A 19,228-nucleotide genomic window follows, 5' to 3' on the forward strand; every position below is an offset into this window, starting at 1 on the left:
GGAGCGCCGCACTGCCGGAGCCAAATTTAATTAAAGACATTAAACCCGAGGCCCCCATCTGCCCTCTCAGGTAGGACGTCTGGGATCTTGCTGTGTGCAAATTGGCTGCTGTACTGCCCTAGTTTCGGGACATCCCGAGCTGGTGAAAGGTGTTGGAGAAGTGAAAGATTAAAACCATTTCTCTTCCCCACCGTGGAAATCTTGCTCTCCGCACCGACCCCAAGAATTGCGGGAGCCAAGATTCCGACAGCGGCGCGACGGAGGGAAATCCCGCCGCCCCCTCCCCACAAACCCCTCGACTCCCCAATAGCCCCAGCGCCCGGTAACCGCGGGGCCACCCACCGATGGAGATGCCGCAGTGGGACCCAGAGAGGTTGACGTTGCTCTCCGAGATGGCAGCCATGCGGATCTGGTCGTACCCGCGGGAGAAGAACGCGGCAAAGGTGCTGGCAAAGGCCACCGTGCGGTCCCGGGTGGCACAGCCGACGGCAACGCTGATCTACACACCCCGAAGGGGGAGAAAAAAAGGAAGGAAGAAAAAAAGTGTTTAGCTCCGCCACTCAATGCAACTCAACTCCATTTACCCAAATTTAAAAAAATGCCCCCTTCTCATTTCTTCAAGAGCTCAGCCACTCAGAGAACGATACAGCACAGAAGGAGGCCAATCTGTCCGCCGCACCATTTCATTCACAGGATGTGGGCATCACTGGCAAGGGCAGCATTTATTGCCCACAGAAACATAGACGAGAGGAGGAGGCGGCCATTCGGCCCCTCGAGCCTGCTCCGCCATTTAATGAGATCATGGCTGATCATCCAAATTCAGTCCCCTGTCCCTGCCTTCTCCCCATATCCCTTGAGCCTTAAGAAATATATCCAACTCCATCTTGAATATATTTAATGAATTGGCCTCCTCTGCCTTGTGTGGTAGAGAATTCCACAGGTTCACCACTCTCTGGGTGAAGAAATTCCTCCTCATCTCTGCCCTAAATGGCCTACCCCTTATCCTTAGACTGTGACCCCTGGTTCTGGACTCCCCAGCCATCGGGAACATCCTTCCTGCATCTAGTCTGTCTAGTCCTGTTAGAATCTTATAAGTTTCAATGAGATCCCCTCTCATTCTTCTAAACTCCAGCGAGTACAAGCCCAATTGACCCAATCTCTCCTCATACGTCATTCCTGCCATCCCAGGTATCAGTCTGGTGAATCTTCGCTGCACTCCCTCCATGGCAAGAACATCCTTCCTCAGATAAGGCAACCAAAACTGCACACAATACTCAAGGTGTGGTCTCACCAAGGCCCTGTACAACTGCAGCAAGACACCCTTGCTCCTGTACTCGAACCCTCTCGCTACGAAGGCCAACATACCATTTGCCTTCTTAACCGCCTGCTGCACCTGCATGCTTACCTTCAGCGACTGGTGTACAAGGACGCCCAGGACTCGTTGCACTTCCCCTTCTCCCAATCTATTGCCGTTCAGATAATAATCCGCCTTCCTGTTTTTGCCACCAAAGTGGATAACCTCGCATTTATCCACATTATACTGCATCTGCCCAATCACCCAACCTGTCCAAATCATACTGGGGTTTCTCAGCATCCTCCGCACAGCACACACGCCCACCCAGCTTTGTATCGTCTGCAAACTTGGAGATATTACATCTAATTCCCTCGTCTAGACCATCATTAATATATATCCCCAACTGCCCTTGAGAAGGTGGTGGTGAGCCGCCTTCTTGAACCGCTGCAGTCCGTGTGGTGAAGGTGCTCCCACAGCGCTGTTAGGGAGGGAGTTCACGAATTTTGACCCAGTGACGATGAAGGATCGGCCGATATATTTCCAAGTCGGGATGGTGTGTGTGACTTGAAGGGGAACTTGGAGGTGGTGGTGTTCCCGTGCGCCTGCTGCCCTTGTCCTTCTAGGTGGTGGAGGTCGCGGGTTTGGGAGGTGCTGCCGAAGAAGCCTTGGCGAGTTGCTGCAGTGCATCTTGTAGATGGTCCACACTGCAACCACGGTGCGCCGGCGGTGGAGGGAGGGAATGTTTAAGGTGGTGGACGGGGTGCCGATCAAGCGGGCTGCTTTGTCCTGGATCGTGTCGAATGAGCAATCCAATTAATCCCACTCCCAAGGGGAAAAATGTGCCGGGCTGTGGGGAAAGAGCAAGGGCGGGGGGGGGGGTGAGGAGAGTGCGAGAGAGGCACTAATTGGAGAGCTCGTTCAAAGAGCCGTCACAGGCACGACGGGCCGAATGGCCTACTTCTGTGCCGTTATCATTTTAGGATTTGTGTCGGTGCACCCACAGATCTCCCTGTTCTTGCACCCCCTTAAAATTGTACCATTTAGTTTGTATTGCCTCTCCTCATTCTGGCTACCAAACCTCACAACTTGTGTTAAATGGCATCTGCTCTGCGTCCGCCCGTTTCACCAGTCTGCCTACGTCCTCCTAAAGTCTGTTACTATCCCTCTCACTGTTTGCTCCATTCGACTATCTGGTTATTTGCAAACATTGAAATTATGCCCGGTGTACCAAAGTTCAGGTCACGAATATTCCTCCAACCCTAATGACACAGAATCCCCACAACCGACAGACCTGTAGCTACCTGGCTCCTCGTTCCTCTCTTTCCCCCCCCCCCGCACCCGCTCGTAAACTACGGAGCGACGCTAGCAGCTGTAGTCCAGCGGGACAATTCCCAAGCTTATAACAGAGGCCTCTGCAATTTCCTCGCCAACTTAGGACGCCTGGCATGGACCAGTTGGGACGAACGGTCTGTTCCTGCGCTGGATTCTTAGCAATACCGTCCGTCGCGCTTGAACTTGCCGGCGTTTGATGGTTTCCCGCCGTACTCACCATGTTCTGCTCCGCAATGAAACACTCGATGAAGCGCTCGGGGTGCTCCTTGCGGAAGAGATCGGAAAAGGTGGAGTTCTTGGTGTCCCCGTCCAGGGCAATCACCCGCTGGTTGGCATGGCCTAGTTTTGCCAGGGCAAGACCGTACGCCTTACGGGTGGCAATCTAGAGAGGAGAGATAGAATAGACACACACACAGTCACCAAACACGTTAAAGCTTGTAGATCTACAGAAAGAGGCCTCGACATCCTTCCTAAAGTTTGGTGCCCAGAATTGGACACAATACCACAGCTGTGGCCCAAGCAGCGATCAGGTTTCTGTCTGGGGATAGCTCCCTTCGAAATAGTGGCCGTGGGTTTTTTTACGTCCGCTCGAGGGGAAAAACATAGGCCTCGGGTCTCATCCGAAAGGCGGCCCCTCCGACAGTGCAGCGCTCCCTCAGTACCGCCCCTCCGACACTGCGGTGCTCTCTCAGTACCGCCCCGCCGACAGTGCGGTGCTCTCTCAGTACCGCCCCTCCGACAGTGCGGTGCTCTCTCAGTACCGCCCCGCCGACAGTGCGGTGCTCTCTCAGTACCGCCCCGCCGACAGTGCGGCGCTCCCTCAGTCCCGCCCCTCCGACAGTGCGGCGCTCCCTCAGTACCGCCCCTCCGACAGTGCGGCGCTCCCTCAGTACTGGCACTGGGGGAGTGTCAGGCACGAGTCTCTGGAGTGGGGGCTCGAACCCACAACCTTTTGACTCGAGAGTTGTTGAAAGCGTGTAATGCCTTGAATCAGACACATGGCAGGCATCCCATGGGCACAAATGTTAATCCTGGACACTAGACTGATCCCTGCAATGAGAGGGTTGTCCTGTGAGGACAGATTGAGTAGATTGGGCCGATACTCTCTGGAGTTTAGAAGAATGAGAGGTGATCTCATCGTAACATATAAGATTCTGAGGGGGATTGACAGGGTCGATGCTGAGAGGCTGTTTCCCCCCTGGCTGGAGAGTCTAGAACCAGGGGTCACAGTCTCAGGATAAGGGGTCGGCCATTTCGGACCGAGATGAGGAGGAATTTCTTCACTCAGAGGGCGGTGAATCTTTGGAATTCTCTGCCCCAGAGGGCTGTGGAGGCTCAGTCGTTGAGTCTATTCAAGGCTGAGATCGAGAGATTTTTGGACTCGAGGGGAATCGAGGGATCGGGCGGGAGAGTGGAGTTGAGGTCAAAGATCAGCCATGATCTGATTAAATGGCGGAGCAGGCTCGAGGGGCCGAATGGCCGACTCCTGCTCCTATTTACGGTCTTATGACACTTCCTAACAAGTTTTAAATCGAGAACCAACAAGATCTGTAGCGCCAACGGTCTCTACCTTGTCACCAAGCTTGTAGCTCGATGGAGACGTCATCTTGATGGCCGTGATGTCGACCACCGGAGCATTCTCGTTAGGAGGTGCTGGCTTCAAGGACTCGCTGCTCTGGATTTGGCTGTTGATTTCTTGAATAATTTCCTCCAGACGATCCTTTGGCATCGGCTTGCCGTGCCAGTTCTCTTCATTCTCCACCCCTGCACACAAAGCACTTGGTTAGAGGGCTGGGGCAAGAATGGTTTCTTTTAATGTCCCCTCTTCTAAATGAGCGCGCGCGCGGCGGCCCGGCCCGAGAGCGGGCGAGCGCGGCGGCCCGGCGAGCGCGGCGGCCCGGCCCGAGAGCGGGCGAGCGAGCAAGCCCGCCCGAGAGTGGGCGAGAAAGCGAGCGAGACAGCCCACCCGAGAGCGAGCGAGAAAGCGAGCGAGCCAGCCCGCCCGAGAGCGAGTGAGCGAGCCAGCCCGCCCGAGAGCGAGCGAGCAAGTGAGCGAGACAGCCCACCCGAGAGCGAGCGAGAAAGCGAGAGAGACAGCCTGCCCGAGAGCGAGCGAGCCAGAGAAAGCGAGCGAGACAGCCCAAGCCAGACAGAGCGAGCGAGCCAGAGAGAGACACAGAAAGCAACTGCCGTATCCCACTACATTGCCAGTGAGCTGCGAGTATCTGGTAGGTCCAGCCATCCCAAGCGGGGGTAGGCATCAGCTGGAGGAAACAGCTTCAGCGAAGACGAGAGGTACCGAGCATCCTCACACAGGAGCTTCAAGCTCAGCACTGACCTTTGATGCCTTTCCCTTTGAAGGTTTTGGCAACGATTGCCGTCGGTCGGTCCTTGACTTGCCCAGCATGCCCCAGAGCTTTGCAGAGAGCCGCCGTGTCATGCCCGTCCACCATGTGGGTGCTCCATCTGCCAAACACAATCACACAACACCTTTACACCCGGTCACGAGCCCACTGCACGGGGAGCGGTCAGACAGCACTAAAACCAAGTGTCTAAATGGGGTCGAGGAGCGAAGGGATCTAGCGGTAGTCACAATCACAAATTATTAAAAAGTAGCAATGCAAGTTAACAAGGCCATAAACAAAGCACTGGGGTTCATTTCTAGAGGGACAGAATTCAAAAGCAGAGAAATTTGGTTAGACTTGTACAGAATCTTGTTTAGACCACACTTGGAGCACTGTACACAGTTCTGGTCCCCATATCACACTTGGATACAGTGCACAGTTCTGGTCTCCATATCACACTTGGAGCACTGTGCACAGTTCTGGTCTCCATATCACACTTGGAGCACTGTGCACAGTTCTGGTCTCCATATCACACTTGGAGCACTGTGCACAGTTCTGGTCTCCATATCACACTTGGAGCACTGTGCACAGTTCTGGTCTCCATATCACACTTGGAGCACTGTGCACAGTTCTGGTCTCCATATCACACTTGGAGCACTGTGCACAGTTCTGGTCTCCATATCACACTTGGAGCACTGTGCACAGTTCCGGTCTCCATATCACACTTGGAGCACTGTGCACAGTTCTGGTCTCCATATCACACTTGGAGCACTGTGCACAGTTCTGGTCTCCATATCACACTTGGAGCACTGTGCACAGTTCTGGTCTCCATATCACACTTGGAGCACTGTGCACAGTTCTGGTCTCCATATCACACTTGGGGCACTGGGCACAGCTCTGGTCTCCATATTATAAAAAGAGATAGAGGCACTAGAGAAGGTGCAAAAAAGATTTACAAGGATGATACCAGAACTGAGAGGTTCTAACTATCAGGAAAGATTGAACAGGCTGGGACTCTTTTCTCTAGAAAAGAGAAGGCCGAGGGGTGACCTGATGGAGGTCTTTAAGATTATGAAGGGGTTTCGATAGGGTAGACGTAGAGAAGATGTTTCCACTTGTGGGGGAGACCAGAACTAGGGGCCATCAATATAAGAGAGTCACTAATAAATCCAATGGGGAATTCAGGAGAAACTTCTTTCCCCAGAGAGTGGTGAGAATGTGGAACTCGCTACCACAGGGAGTGGTCGAGGGGAATAGCGGAGATGCATTTAAGGGGAAGCTGGATAAACACATGAGGGAGAAAGGAATCGAATGTGATGGGGCGAGATGAAGAGGGGCGGGAGGAGGCTCGTGCAGAACATGTGGACCAGTTGGCCTGTAACCCACAATTGCGGCAGGTTAGACGCGCCAGCGTTTCACCGCCCACTCACCCGAAGGCTTCACAACGTTTGTAGTACGTCGCCACATCGTGCTTAAGGGGCGCAGCCTCGCTCTGGCCCAGGCGGTTGACGTCAAAGATGGCCACCAGGTTGTCCAGCTTGTAGAAGGAGGCGAAGGCCATGGCCTCCCAGATAGCACCTTCGGAGGACTCGCCATCTCCAATCAGGCAGTACACACGGTAGCTGAACAAAAAAAAACAAAGACCACTCAGTTCATTGCAAGCACTGTCCCGAGGCAAGTTTTCATATCAAGCCGCTTCCTTGGATTGGCTCCAGAAGGTGTCAGCTGAGGCTCAGTGGGTCTCACTCTTCCCCATCGAGTCAGAAGGTCGTGGGTTCGAGCCCCCACTCCAGAGACTCGAGCCCCGTAATCCAGGCCCGACACTCCCCCGGGGGGCGGTACCGAGGGAGCGCCGCACTGTCGGAGGGACGGTACCGAGGGAGCGCCGCACTGTCGGAGGGGCGGTGCCGAGGGAGCGCCGCACCGTCGGAGGGGCGGTACCGAGGGAGCGCCGCACTGTCGGAGGGACGGTACCGAGGGAGCGCCGCACTGTCGGAGGGGCGGTGCCGAGGGAGCGCCGCACCGTCGGAGGGGCGGTACCGAGGGAGCGCCGCACCGTCGGAGGGGCGGTACCGAGGGAGCGCCGCTGCCGAGGGAGCGCCGCACCGTCGGAGGGGCGGTGCCGAGGGACTCGAACCCATGACCTTCCGACTTAGGCGAAGGGGAGACCCACTGCTAACACAAACGTTGAATCTATTAATTCAACTCCAATGACAACACCCACCCAATGGAAATCCTGAGCCAGCAGACTCGACTCACAATCCAAACATTTCATGGAGCCAGACGCACACCTCTCGCTTAGAGAGGTCTGCAAACTCAGCTACAGGGAGTGGACCGATTTAAAAATTAAACCCAAGGCATTTCAAGCATTCCAGTTTTTGACTTGGAGGCAAATTGGTAGAAGATTGGAACAGGAGGTGGGAGTTGGGGGGGGGGGTAGAATAGACACCAATAGATTCTGGGGAATGAAAAGGAGCACTGTTCGGGCCACAGAAGCTCGTGCCAGACAGTGTGATGAGCAATCCAGCCTTTCCAGACCGCACCCCATCCCAACTATACCACCTCACGCAAGCCAATTCAAGAGGTACTGTTCCTACGCTCTCGGACCACGTCCCGTTCACCCATCACCTCCCCCGTGCTCGCTGGCCTACATTAGCTCCCGGTCCGGCCCAGAATTTTGTAATTCTCATCCTCGTTTTCAAATCCCTCCACGGACTCGCCCCCCCCCGCCCCACCTCCTCCCTATCTCTAATCTCCTCCAGTCCCCACAACCCTCCGAGATCTCTGCGCTCCTCCAATCGATTGCCATCGCTTCAAGGCTTCTTCAGCAAAACCTCCCAAACCCGCCACCTCTTCCACCTAGAAGGACAAGGGCAGCAGGCGCACGGGAACACCACCACCTCCAAGTTCCCCTCCAAGTCACACACACACACCATCCCGACTTGGAAATATATCGGCCGTTCCGTCATCGTCGCTGGGTCAAAATCCTGGAGCTCCCTCCTTAACAGCGCTGTGGGAGCACCTTCACCACACGGGACTGCAGCGGTTCAAGAAGGTGGCTCACCACCACCTTCTCAAGGGGCGATTAAGGACGGGCAATAAATGCTGGGCCTCGCCAGCGACGCCCAGATCCCGAGAATGAATAAATAATCCTTCAGGAGGAATTTCTGCAGGAGGGAGAGAAGGGAAGGAAGGGAGCGATCGAAGGCCTCCAACTGTGTAGTTACCTGGCTTGGTCGAAGTATTTCCCAGTGTACGCCATACCGCAAGCAGCACCAAGACCCTGACCCAGCGAGCCCGTGGCAACATCAACAAAGGCCAGTTTCTGCAGGGAGATAAGAAAGTGAGTAAAGAGACAGAACTTGCATTTCTCCAGCGCCTTTCGCCACCTCAGGACATCCCAAAGTGCTTCACAGCCAATGAAGTACTTTTATTTGGAAGTACTGTCGCTGTTGTAATGTAGGAAGCGCGGCAGGCAATTTGCGCACAGCAAGATCTCACAAACAGCAATGAGATAATGATGAGATCGTCTGTTTTTAAGTGATGTTGGTTGAGGGATAAATATCGGCCCCAAGACACCGGGGAGAACTCCCCCCTGATCATCTTCCAATAGTGGCCGTGGGATCTTTTACATCCACCTGAGAGAGCAGACGGGGGCCTCGGGTTTAACGTCTCATCCTGAAAGACGGCCCCTCCGACAGTGCAGCGCTCCCTCAGTACCGCCCCTCCGACAGTGCGGCGCTCCCTCAGTACCGCCCCTCCGACAGTGCGGCGCTCCCTCAGTACCGCCCCTCCGACAGTGCGGCGCTCCCTCAGTACCGCCCCTCCGACAGTGCGGCGCTCCCTCAGTACTGCCCCTCCGACAGTGCGGCGCTCCCTCAGTACCGCCCCTCGGACAGTGCGGCGCTCCCTCAGTACTGCGCTCCCTCAGTACTGCCCCTCCGACAGTGCGGCGCTCCCTCAGTACCGCCCCTCGGACAGTGCGGCGCTCCCTCAGTACCGCCCCTCCGACAGTGCGGCGCTCCCTCAGTACCGCCCCTCCGACAGTGCGGCGCTCCCTCAGTACCGCCCCTCCGACAGTGCGGCGCTCCCTCAGTACCGTCCCTCCGACAGTGCGGCGCTCCCTCAGTACTGCCCCTCCGACAGTGCGCCGCTCCCTCAGTACCGCCCCTCCGACAGTGCGGCGCTCCCTCAGTACTGCCCCTCCGACAGTGCGCCGCTCCCTCAGTACCGCCCCTCCGACAGTGCGGCGCTCCCTCAGTACTGCCCCTCCGACAGTGCGCCGCTCCCTCAGTACCGCCCCTCCGACAGTGCGGCGCTCCCTCAGTAGAGCAGAAGGGATGGTTTGTTGGCGTTAAGCGCCTGGAGTCAGCGTTCCCTTTAAGCAGCGAGGCGCTCTGGAGCTGCATTGCAGCCGGCTCACCGGCCCTTAAAGGGGCCGCGCAGCCAAGTAAAGTTAAAGGGGACAGAAACATAATATGCTGGAAACACCCAGCGGGCCAGGTAGCATCAGCGGAGAGAGAGAAACAGTCAACATCTCGGACCTCTCGTCAGAACTGGAAAGAGTTAGAGATGGAGCAGGTTTTAAGAATGAGAGGGGATCTCATTGAAACGTATAAAATTCTGACTGGGCTAGACAGACTGGATGCAGGGAGGATGTTTCCCCTGACTGGGGGGGTCTAGAACGAGGGGTCACAGTCTCAGGATACGGGGTAGGACATTTAGGACTGAGATGAGGAGAAATTTCTTCACTCAGAGGGTGGTGAACCTGTGGAATTCTCTACCACAGAAGGCTGTGGAGGCCAAGTCGCTGAATCTATTTAAGAAGGAGATCGATAGATTTCTAGACACAAAAGGCATCAAGGGGTACGGGGAGAGAGCGGGAATATTGTATTGAGATAGAGGATCAGCCATGATCATATTGAATGGCGGAGCAGGCTCGAAGGGCCGACTCCTGCTCCTATTATTCTCTGCTTCTAAGCAAGTGGAGAGACGGGGAGGACAGAACAAAAGGGAAGGTCTGTGATAGGATGGAAGGCGGGAGATTAAATGACAAAAGGGGTGATGGTGCGAGGCAGAAGGAGATGGTAATGGGACAAGTTAAGAAACTAAAGGTGGGTCTGGAGGAGGTGTAAATGGCGATGGCAGAATCATCAACAGCTGCCGTCTGGAAAAAATGGGGGCCGAGGTTACGATCTGAAATTGTTGAACTCGATATTGAGTCCAGAAGGCTGTAAAGTGCCTAATCGAAAGATGAGGGGCTGTTCCTCGAGCTTCGTTGGAACAATGCAAGAGGCCGAGGACAGAGAGGTCAGAGTGGGAGTGGGGCGGTGAATTAAAGTGACAGGCGGCCGGGAGCTCGGGGTCACCCTTACGGACGTGTTCCGCAAAGCGGTCGCCCAATCTGCGTTGGGTCTCCCCAAACGTAGAGGAGGCCGCATCGCGAGCCGAATATACAGTCGGAGACACCGATCCACGACTCGTTCGGGGGTCAAACTTACCGGAGTGGGATGTCCTTCGAGAGGGCAGCCGATCTTGCGGAGTTTCATGAGTTCGGACTCCTTCACGTAGCCCGCCTCCACCCAGGCCGCGTACAGTATGGGAGCCGCGTGGCCCTGTAACGAGAGAGGAAGAGAAGAACCGGTCAAGAGGCCGCTTTGGAGCAACGCTCCCTCACGCTCATAGGCTAGCATCAGCAGATACATCCCTTAACACCCTGGATGTACAAAGGCCCCAACTTACCATGGACAGTACAGGAAACTTTCTTTTATCCGGCACGGACGGGACCGACGTGGTGCCGGTTTATCAAAAATTCCGGATAACCGAACGCTATAGTAAAAGATACGGAGCTGAGAGCTCCGTGTAAAGCAACAAACCCTGTAACTGTAGAACAATGGCCACAAGTTCCAAGCGTCTCTGTAGCTTAGCAACAGCTGCAGCCACACCCTTGCACAGCACAGATGGAAGGCGGCAAATACAATATGAAGTAAAACCTACTCCTGAATTTTGCCGGTTAACTGACATTTCCGGTTATTATTTAGGTGCCAGTACATCGAAAGTTTCCTGTACAACAATTCACTCGATGGGTTCCTGGGATGAGCGCTACATATTTGAGCTACAGGGGAAGTCAAAGGTTATGGGGAAATCGGGCGGGAAAGCGGAGTTGAGGCCAAGATCAGATCGGCCGTGATCTTATTGAATGGCGGGGCAGGCTCGAGGGGCCGAATGGCCGACTTACTGCTCCTATTTCTGATGTTCTTATGAAAGGGCTAGCCTATGGAGGAGAGTCGAATGGGCCAATACTCTCTGGAGTTTAGAAGAATGAGAGGAGATCACAAAATTAAGAGGGATTGACAGGGTCGATGCCGAGAGGCTGTTTCCCCGCTGGCTGGAGAGTCTAGAACCAGGGGTCACAGTCTCAGGATAAGGGGTCGGCCATTCAGGACTGAGATGAGGAGGAATTTCTTCACTCAGAGGGCGGTGAACATAGAAACATTGAAGATAGGAGCAGGAGGAGGCCATTCGGCCCCTCGAGCCTGCTCCGCCATTCAATGAGATCATGGCTGATCATCCAAATTCAGTACCCTGTCCCTGCCTTCTCTCCATATCCCTTGATCCCTTTAGCCTTAAGAAATATATCCAACTCCTTCTTGAATATATTTAATGAATTGGCTTCAACTGCCTTGTGAGGTAGAGAATTCCACAGGTTCACCACTCTCTGGGTGAAGAAATTCCTCCTCATCTCAGTCCTAAATGGCTTACCCCTTATCCTTAGACTGTGACCCCTGGTTCTGGGCTCCCCCGCCATCGGGAACATCCTTCCTGCATCTAGTCTGTCTAGTCCTGTTAGAATTTTATAAGTTGCAATGAGATCCCCTCTCATTCTTCTAAACTCCAGCGAGTATAAGCCCAATCGACCCAATCTCTCCTCATACCTCATTCCTGCCATCCCAGGTATCAGCCTGGTGAATCTTCGCTGCACTCCCTCCATGGCAAGAACATCCTTCCTCAGATAAGGTGAATCTTTGGAATTCTCTGCCCCAGAGGCTGTGGAGGCTCAGTCGTTGAGTATATTCAAGGCTGAGATCGAGAGATTTTTGGACTCTCTGGGAATCAAGGATCTGGAGATCGGGCGGGAGAGTGGAGTTGAGGTCGAAGATCAGCCATGATTTTTTTTTTTAATTCATTGATGGGATGTGGGCGTCGCTGGCTGGCTAGGCCTGCATTTAGTGCCCATCACTAATTGCCCTTGAGAAGATGGTGGTGAGCCGCCTTCTTGAACCGCTGCAGTCCATATGGTGTAGGTACACCCACAATGCTGTTAGGAAGGAGTTCCAGGATTTTGGCCCAGCGACAGTGAAGGGACGGCGATACAGGTCCAAGTCAGGATGGTGTGTGGCTTGGAGGGGAACTTGTAGGTGGTGATGTTCCCATGCGCCTGCTGCCCTTGTCCTTCTAAGTGGTAGAGGTCGCGGGTTTGGAAGGTGCTGTTGAAGGAGCTTTGGCGAGTTGCTGCAGTGCATCTTGTAGATGGTACACACTGCAGCCACGGTGCGCCGGTGGTGGAGGGAGTGAATGTTTAAGGTGGTGGATGGGGTGCCGATCAAGCGGGCTGCTTTATCCTGAATGGTGTCGAGCTTCTCAAGTGTTGTTGGAGCTGCACTCATCCAGGCAAGTGGAGAGTGTTCCATCACACTCCTGACTTGTGCCTTGTAGATGGTGGAAAGGCTTTGGAAGTCAGGAGGTGAGACACTCGCTGCAGAATTCCCAGCCTCTGGCCTGCTCTTGTAGCCACAGTATTTATGTGGCTGGTCCAGTTCAGTTTCTGATCAATGGTAACCCCAGGATGTTGATGGTGGGGATTCGGCGATGGTAATGCCATTGAATGTCAAGGGAAGATGGTTAGAGTCTCGCTTGTTGGAGATGGTCATTGCCTGGCACTTGTGTGGCTCGAGGGGCCGAATGGCCAACTCCTATTTCGCGTTTCATAGAAACATAGAAGATAGGAGCAGGAGTAGGCCATTCGGCCCTTCGAGCCTGCTCCGCCATTCAACGAGATCATGGCTGATCATCCAAACCCTAGCACCCGGTCCCTACACGACAACCATCCCACCCAAGCCCTATCCCCGTAACCCCATAACCCCACGTATTTAATCCCCCCTAACACTAAGGGCCAATTTTTATCATGGCCAATCAACCTAACCCGCACATCTTTGGACTGTGGGAGGAAACCGGAGCACCCGGAGGAAACCCACGCAAACACGGGGAGAATGTGCAAACTCCACACAGACAGTCACCGAGGCCGGATTCGAACCCGGTCCCTGGCGCTGTGAGGCAACAGTGCTAACCACTATGCCACCGTCCTTACAAGAAATCCCCCCCTCCCATTGCACAGCACGGTACACACAAGCACCCCACCGCCCCCGCCTCCCTTACCTTGGACAGCACGAAGCGATCGTTGTTGGGGTCCCTGGGCTCGCTCACTTTGTACTTCATGATGTGGAAAAAGAGCACGGACATGATCTCGGCCGCACTGCAGCAGGAGGTGGGGCAAGCGACAAGAGTCTCAGACAACTACAGAAAAAGAAAACGCTGCGGGTGCTGGAAATCTGAAATAAAAACAGAAAAATGCTGGAGATACTCAGCGGGTCAGGGCAGCATCGGTGGAGAGAGAAACAAGAGTTAACGTTTCAGGTCGATGACGCTTCGCCAAAACTGGAAAAAGCTGGAGATGGAAGAGGTTTTTAAGCAAGTGTAGGGGCAGGGAAGGGGGGGGGGGGGGGGGGGGGGGAGGGGAGGAGAGGAAAGAACAAAAGGGAAGGTCTGTGATAGGATAGAAGGCGGAAGAGATTGAGAGACATTGAGAGATATTCAAGGCGGGAGGAGATGGTAATGGGACAGGTAAAGAGACAAAGGATGGCTCGAGATGAAGTGTGAATTGCACCGGCAGAAATGGCCTCTATCTGCACTGTAGATTCTGTGATTCTGTGAAGACTATAAATAAAAATATACATAAATTTAATATACATAAATATTTTATATATACATAAATAACTAACTAAATTTTATAATATATAAATAAATTTTATGTAAATAAATATTTATATAAATACAATTATAATAAATATTTATAATAATTGTATTTATATAAATATTTATTTACATAATATTTATTTATATATTGTATTTAAATAAAATTTATTTACATATAAATACAATACAAATATTTTATATAAATAAATTTTATATAAATACATTAATAAATATGAATGATAGGGGCCGAGGTTATGATCTGAAATTGTTGAACTCTATGTTGAATCCAGAAGGCTGTAAAGTTCCTAATCGGAAGATGAGGTGCTGTTCCTGAAACTTACGCTGAGCTTCCGTGGAACAATGCAAGAGCCCGAGGACGGTGAGGTCTGAGTGGGAATGGAGCGGTGAATTAAAGTGACAGGCCACCGGAAGCTCGGGGTCAACCTTACGGACTGAACGGAGGTGTTCCGCAAAGCGGTCGCCCAATCTGCGTTTGGTCTCCCCAAATGTAGAGGAGTCTCAGACGGTTCCTTCCAGTCAAGACAGGCACCGTCAGGAGGTCCCAACACAAATCCCGCATCAATTCGGTCGATCGCCCATCGGTCGATCGCATGGAACTTCGACGGCATCTCAGCACTGCTCGGGTATCTCCATGTTGGGGCGGGGGAAGTCCAATATGGGCAGATGACCACAACCATGCGCATCTCGCCTTCCAAGGTCACACACCATCCTGACTCGGAAATATATCGGCCGTTCCTTCATCGTCGCTGGGTCAAAATCCCGGAACTCCCTCCCTAACAGCACTGTGGGAGCACCTTCACCACACGGACTGCAGCGGTTCAAGAAGGCCTAACTTCTCAAAGGCAACTAGGGATAGGCAATAGATGCTGGCCTTGCCAGCGATGTCCACATCCCATGAATGAAAAAAAATCTCAACCGTGGCTCATGTTAGTAGCACTCGTGTGTCAGAAGGTCATAAGAACATAAGAAATAGGAGCAGGAGGAGGCCATTCGGCCCTTGGAGCCTGCTCCGCCATTCAATGAGATCATGGCTGATCTTCTGCCTCAAGTCCATTCACCGGCCCGATCGCCATATCCCCTGATGCCCTTACTAGTCAGAAATCTATCGACTTCTGTTTTGAATATACCCAATGACTGAGCCTCCACAGCCCTCTGGGGTAGAGAAGTCCAAAGATTCACCACCCTCTGTGAAGAAATTCCTCCTCATCTCAGTCCTGAATGGCCGACCCTTTATCCTGAGGCTGTGACCCCTGGTTCTAGACTCCCCAGCCAAGGAAAACATTCTCCCAGCATCCACCCTATCAAGCCCTGTAATAATTTTGTATGCTTCAATGAGATCCCCTCTCATTCTTCTGAATTCAAGAGAATACAGGCCTAGTTTACTCAATCTCTTCTCATACGACAGTCCCGCCATCCCAGGAATCAATCTCGTGAACCTTCGTTGCACTCCCTCTATGGCAAGTATATCCTTCCTTAGGTAAGGAGACTAAAATTGTACACAGTACTCCAGGTGTGGTCTCACCAAGGCCCTATATAATTGGAGTAAGACTTCTTTACTCCTGTACTCAAACCCTCTTGTAATGAAGGCCAGCATACCATTTGCCTTCCTAATGGCTCGCTGCACCTGCACATTCACTTTCAGTGACTCATGTACAAGGACACCCAGGTCCCTTTGAGCATCTGCATTCCCCAATCTTTCACCATTTAGGAAATACTCTGCCTTTCTGTTTTTTCTACCAAAGTGGATAACTTCACATTTATCCACATTATATTCCATCTGCCATGTTCTCGCCCACTCACTGAGCCTGTCAACATCCCCTTGAAGCCTCTTCACAACTGACACTGCCACCTAGCTTTGTATTAAAAGCATATTTGGAAATGTTACATTTAGTCCCCTCATCCAAATCATTGCTGTAGATTGTGAATAGCTGGGGCCCAAGCACCGATCCTTGCGGTACCCCACTAGTCACAGCCTGCCATCCTGAAAAAGACCAGTTTATCCCTACTCTGTTTTCTGTCTGTTAACCAATTCTCAATCCATGCTAGTATATTACCCCCAATTCCAAGTGCTCTAATTTTGTTCACCAACCTCTTGTGTGGGACCTTATCGAAGGCCTTCTGAAAATCCAGATACACCACATCTACTGGTTCCCCTTTGTCTACTCCACTAGTTACATCCTCAAAGAACTCCAATAGGTTTGTCAAACAGGATTTCCCTTTCATAAATCCATGTTGACTCGGCCCAATCTTACTATTAGTTTCTAAGTGCCCAGTTATTGCATCCTTTATAATAGATTCCAGCATTTTCCCAACTACTGATCTGAGGCCAGAAACATAGATAGGAGCAGGAGTAGGCCATTTGGCCCCTCGAGGCGGTTAAGGCGGCAAATAGTATGTTGGCCTTCATAGCAAGAGGATTCGAGTGCAGGAGCAAGGATGTCTTGCTGCAGTTGTACAGGGCCTTGGTGAGACCACACCTTGAGTATTGTGTGCAGTTTTGGTCACCTTATCGGAGGAAGGATGTTCTTGCCATGGAGGGAGTGCAGCGAAGATTCACCAGACTGATACCTGGGATGGCAGGAATGACGTATGAGGAGAGATTTGGTCAATTGGGCTTATACTCGCTGGAGTTTAGAAGAATGAGAGGGGATCTCATTGAAACTTATAAAATTCTAACAGGACTAGACAGACTAGATGCAGGAAGGATGTTCCCGATGGCGGGGGGAGTCCAGAACCAGGGGTCACAGTCTAAGGATAAGGGGTAAGCCATTTAGGACTGAGATGAGGAGGAATTTCTTCACCCAGGGAGTGGTGAACCTGTGGAATTCTCTACCACAGAAGGCAGTTGAGGCCAATTCATTAAATATATTAAGAAGGAGTTGGATATATTTCTTAAGGCTAAAGGGATCAAGGGATATGGGAAGAAGGCAGGGACAGGGTACTGAATTTGGATGATCAGCCATGATCTCATTGAATGGCGGAGCAGGCTCGAGGGGCTGTCCTTCCTGGGGAAAGAAGTTTCTCCTGAATTCCGATTGGATTTATTAGTGACTCTCTTATATTGATGGCCCCTAGTTCTGGTCCTCCCCCACAAGTGGAGACATCTTCTCTACGTCTACCCTATCGAAGCTCTTTGTAATTTTGAAGACCTCTATCAGGTCACCCCTCAACCTTCTCGTTTCCAGAGAAAACGAGCCCCAGCCTGATCGATGCCAGCAAGGAACACTGATTTAAATCTCTGGCTAACCCATCATCTCCAGCCAGCTCTCCATTGTGCCAAGTCATCACTGAACAAAGTGCACGGGCAGGTTATTGCTTGTTCAGCCAGGAGAGCGACCTTCACGGATCAAATATTGAGCAACAACCCTCATTAGCAATGCACCAGTAGTCGACTTTGAAAGACTCGCATTTCTCCAGCACCTTTCAACCACCTCACGACACCCCAAAGCCCTTCACAGCCAATCAAGTACCTTTGAAGTGTGGTCACTGTTCTAATGTAGGAAATGCAACATCCAATTTGTGCACAGCAAGCTCCCACAAACAGCAATGTGATAATGACCCAGATCATCTGTTTGAGGGATAAATATCGGCCCCAAGACACCGGGGAGAACTCCCCCCTGCTCTTCTTCCAATAGTGGCCGTGGGATCTTTTACACCCACCTGAGAGGGCAGACGGGGGCCTCGGGTTTAACATCTCATTCGTAAGACGGCCCCTCCGACAGTGCGGCGCTCCCTCAGTACCGCCCCTCCGACAGCGCGGCGCTCCCTCAGTACCGCCCCTCCGACAGTGCGGCGCTCCCTCAGTACTGCCCCTCCGACAGTGCGGCGCTCCCTCAGTACCGCCCCTCCGACAGTGCGGCGCTCCCTCAGTACCGCCCCTCCGACAGTGCGGCGCCCCCTCAGTACCGCCCCTCCGACAGTGCGGTACTCCCTCAGTACCGCCCCTCCGACAGTGCGGCGCTCCCTCAGTACTGGTGTATTGGGGCTTGGGTGGGGTGGGGGGGGGGGGGGGGGGGGGTGGTGGGCGGTGAGGGAGTGTCGGGCCTGGATTACGGAGCTCGAGTCCTCTGGTGAAATTAAGTAAATACTTGTTTCTGTCTTCATGGAGGAAGACAGAAAAAACCCTCCCAGAAATACAAGAAAACCAAGGGTGTGGCGAGAATGAGGAACTTAAAGAAATTATTATTAGTGAAAAAACAGTACTAGCAAAATTAATGGGACTAAAAGTCGATAAATCCCAAGGACCGGATGACCTGCATCCTAGGGTTTTGAAAGAGGTGGCCATTGGGATAGTGGACGCATTGGTTGTCATCTTCCAAAATTCTATAGATTCTGGAACGGTTCCTGCAGACTGGAGGATAGCAAATGTAACCCCGCTATTTAAGAAAGGAGGGAGAGAGAAAACGGGGAACTACAGACCTGTTAGCCTCACATCAGTAGTTGGGAAAATGCTGGAATCTATTATAAAGGTTGCAATAACTGGGCACTTAGAAACTGGGTGAGATTGGGCAGAGTCAACATGGATTTATGAAAGGGAAATCCTGTTTGACAAACCTATTGGAGTTCTTTGAGGATGTAACTAGTGGAGTAGACAAAGGGGAACCAGTAGATGTGGTGTGTATCTGGATTTTCAGAAGGCCTTCGATAAGGTCCCACACAAGAGGGTTGGTGAACAAAATTAGGGCACATGGAATTGGGGGTAATATACTAGCATGGATTGAGAATTGGTTAACAGACAGAAAACAAAGAGTAGGGATAAACGGGTCTTTTTCAGGATGGCAGGCTGTGACTAGTGGGGCACTGCAAGGATCGGTGCTTGGGCCCCAGCTACTCACAATCTATATCAATGATTTGGATGAGGGGACTAAATGTAACATTTCCAAATTTGCTGATGATACAAAGCTAGGTGGCAGTGTCAGTTGTAAAGAGGATGTGAAGAGGCTTCAAGGGGATCTTGACAGGCTCAGTGAGTGGGTGAGAACATGGCAGATGGAATATAATGTGGATAAATGTGAAGTTATCCACTTTGGTGGAAAAAACAGAAAGGCAGAGTATTTCCTAAATGGTGAAAGATTGGGGAATGCAGATGCTCAAAGGGACCTGGGTGTCCTTGTACATGAGTCACTGAAAGTGAATGTGCAGGTGCAGCAAGCCATTAGGAAGGCAAATGGTATGCTGGCCTTCATTACAAGAGGATTTGAGT

General features: G+C 52.3%; 1 protein-coding gene across 1 annotated transcript in view; it reads right to left on the reverse strand.

Annotated features, from left to right (window-relative positions):
* The window catches only part of tktb (transketolase b), a 29,231-nt gene extending 15,716 nt beyond the window's left edge, over window positions 1–13,515 (reverse strand). The window contains exons 1-8 of the mRNA XM_085979013.1: window positions 13,408–13,515; window positions 10,473–10,586; window positions 8,199–8,296; window positions 6,402–6,593; window positions 4,965–5,092; window positions 4,197–4,390; window positions 2,844–3,008; window positions 343–499 (exon numbers count right to left, since the gene is read on the reverse strand). Coding sequence (XP_085835139.1) covers window positions 343–499; window positions 2,844–3,008; window positions 4,197–4,390; window positions 4,965–5,092; window positions 6,402–6,593; window positions 8,199–8,296; window positions 10,473–10,586; window positions 13,408–13,491 — 1,132 coding nt within the window. The 5' untranslated portion in view covers window positions 13,492–13,515. The remainder of the gene's footprint in view (window positions 1–342; window positions 500–2,843; window positions 3,009–4,196; window positions 4,391–4,964; window positions 5,093–6,401; window positions 6,594–8,198; window positions 8,297–10,472; window positions 10,587–13,407) is intronic.
* Between the last annotated feature and the right edge of the window lie 5,713 nt (window positions 13,516–19,228).

This window comes from Somniosus microcephalus, unplaced genomic scaffold, assembly GCF_052327205.1.
Source record: "Somniosus microcephalus isolate GS21.2 unplaced genomic scaffold, FLI_Smic_1.0 unresolved_chr7, whole genome shotgun sequence".
Taxonomy (NCBI): domain Eukaryota; kingdom Metazoa; phylum Chordata; class Chondrichthyes; order Squaliformes; family Somniosidae; genus Somniosus; species Somniosus microcephalus.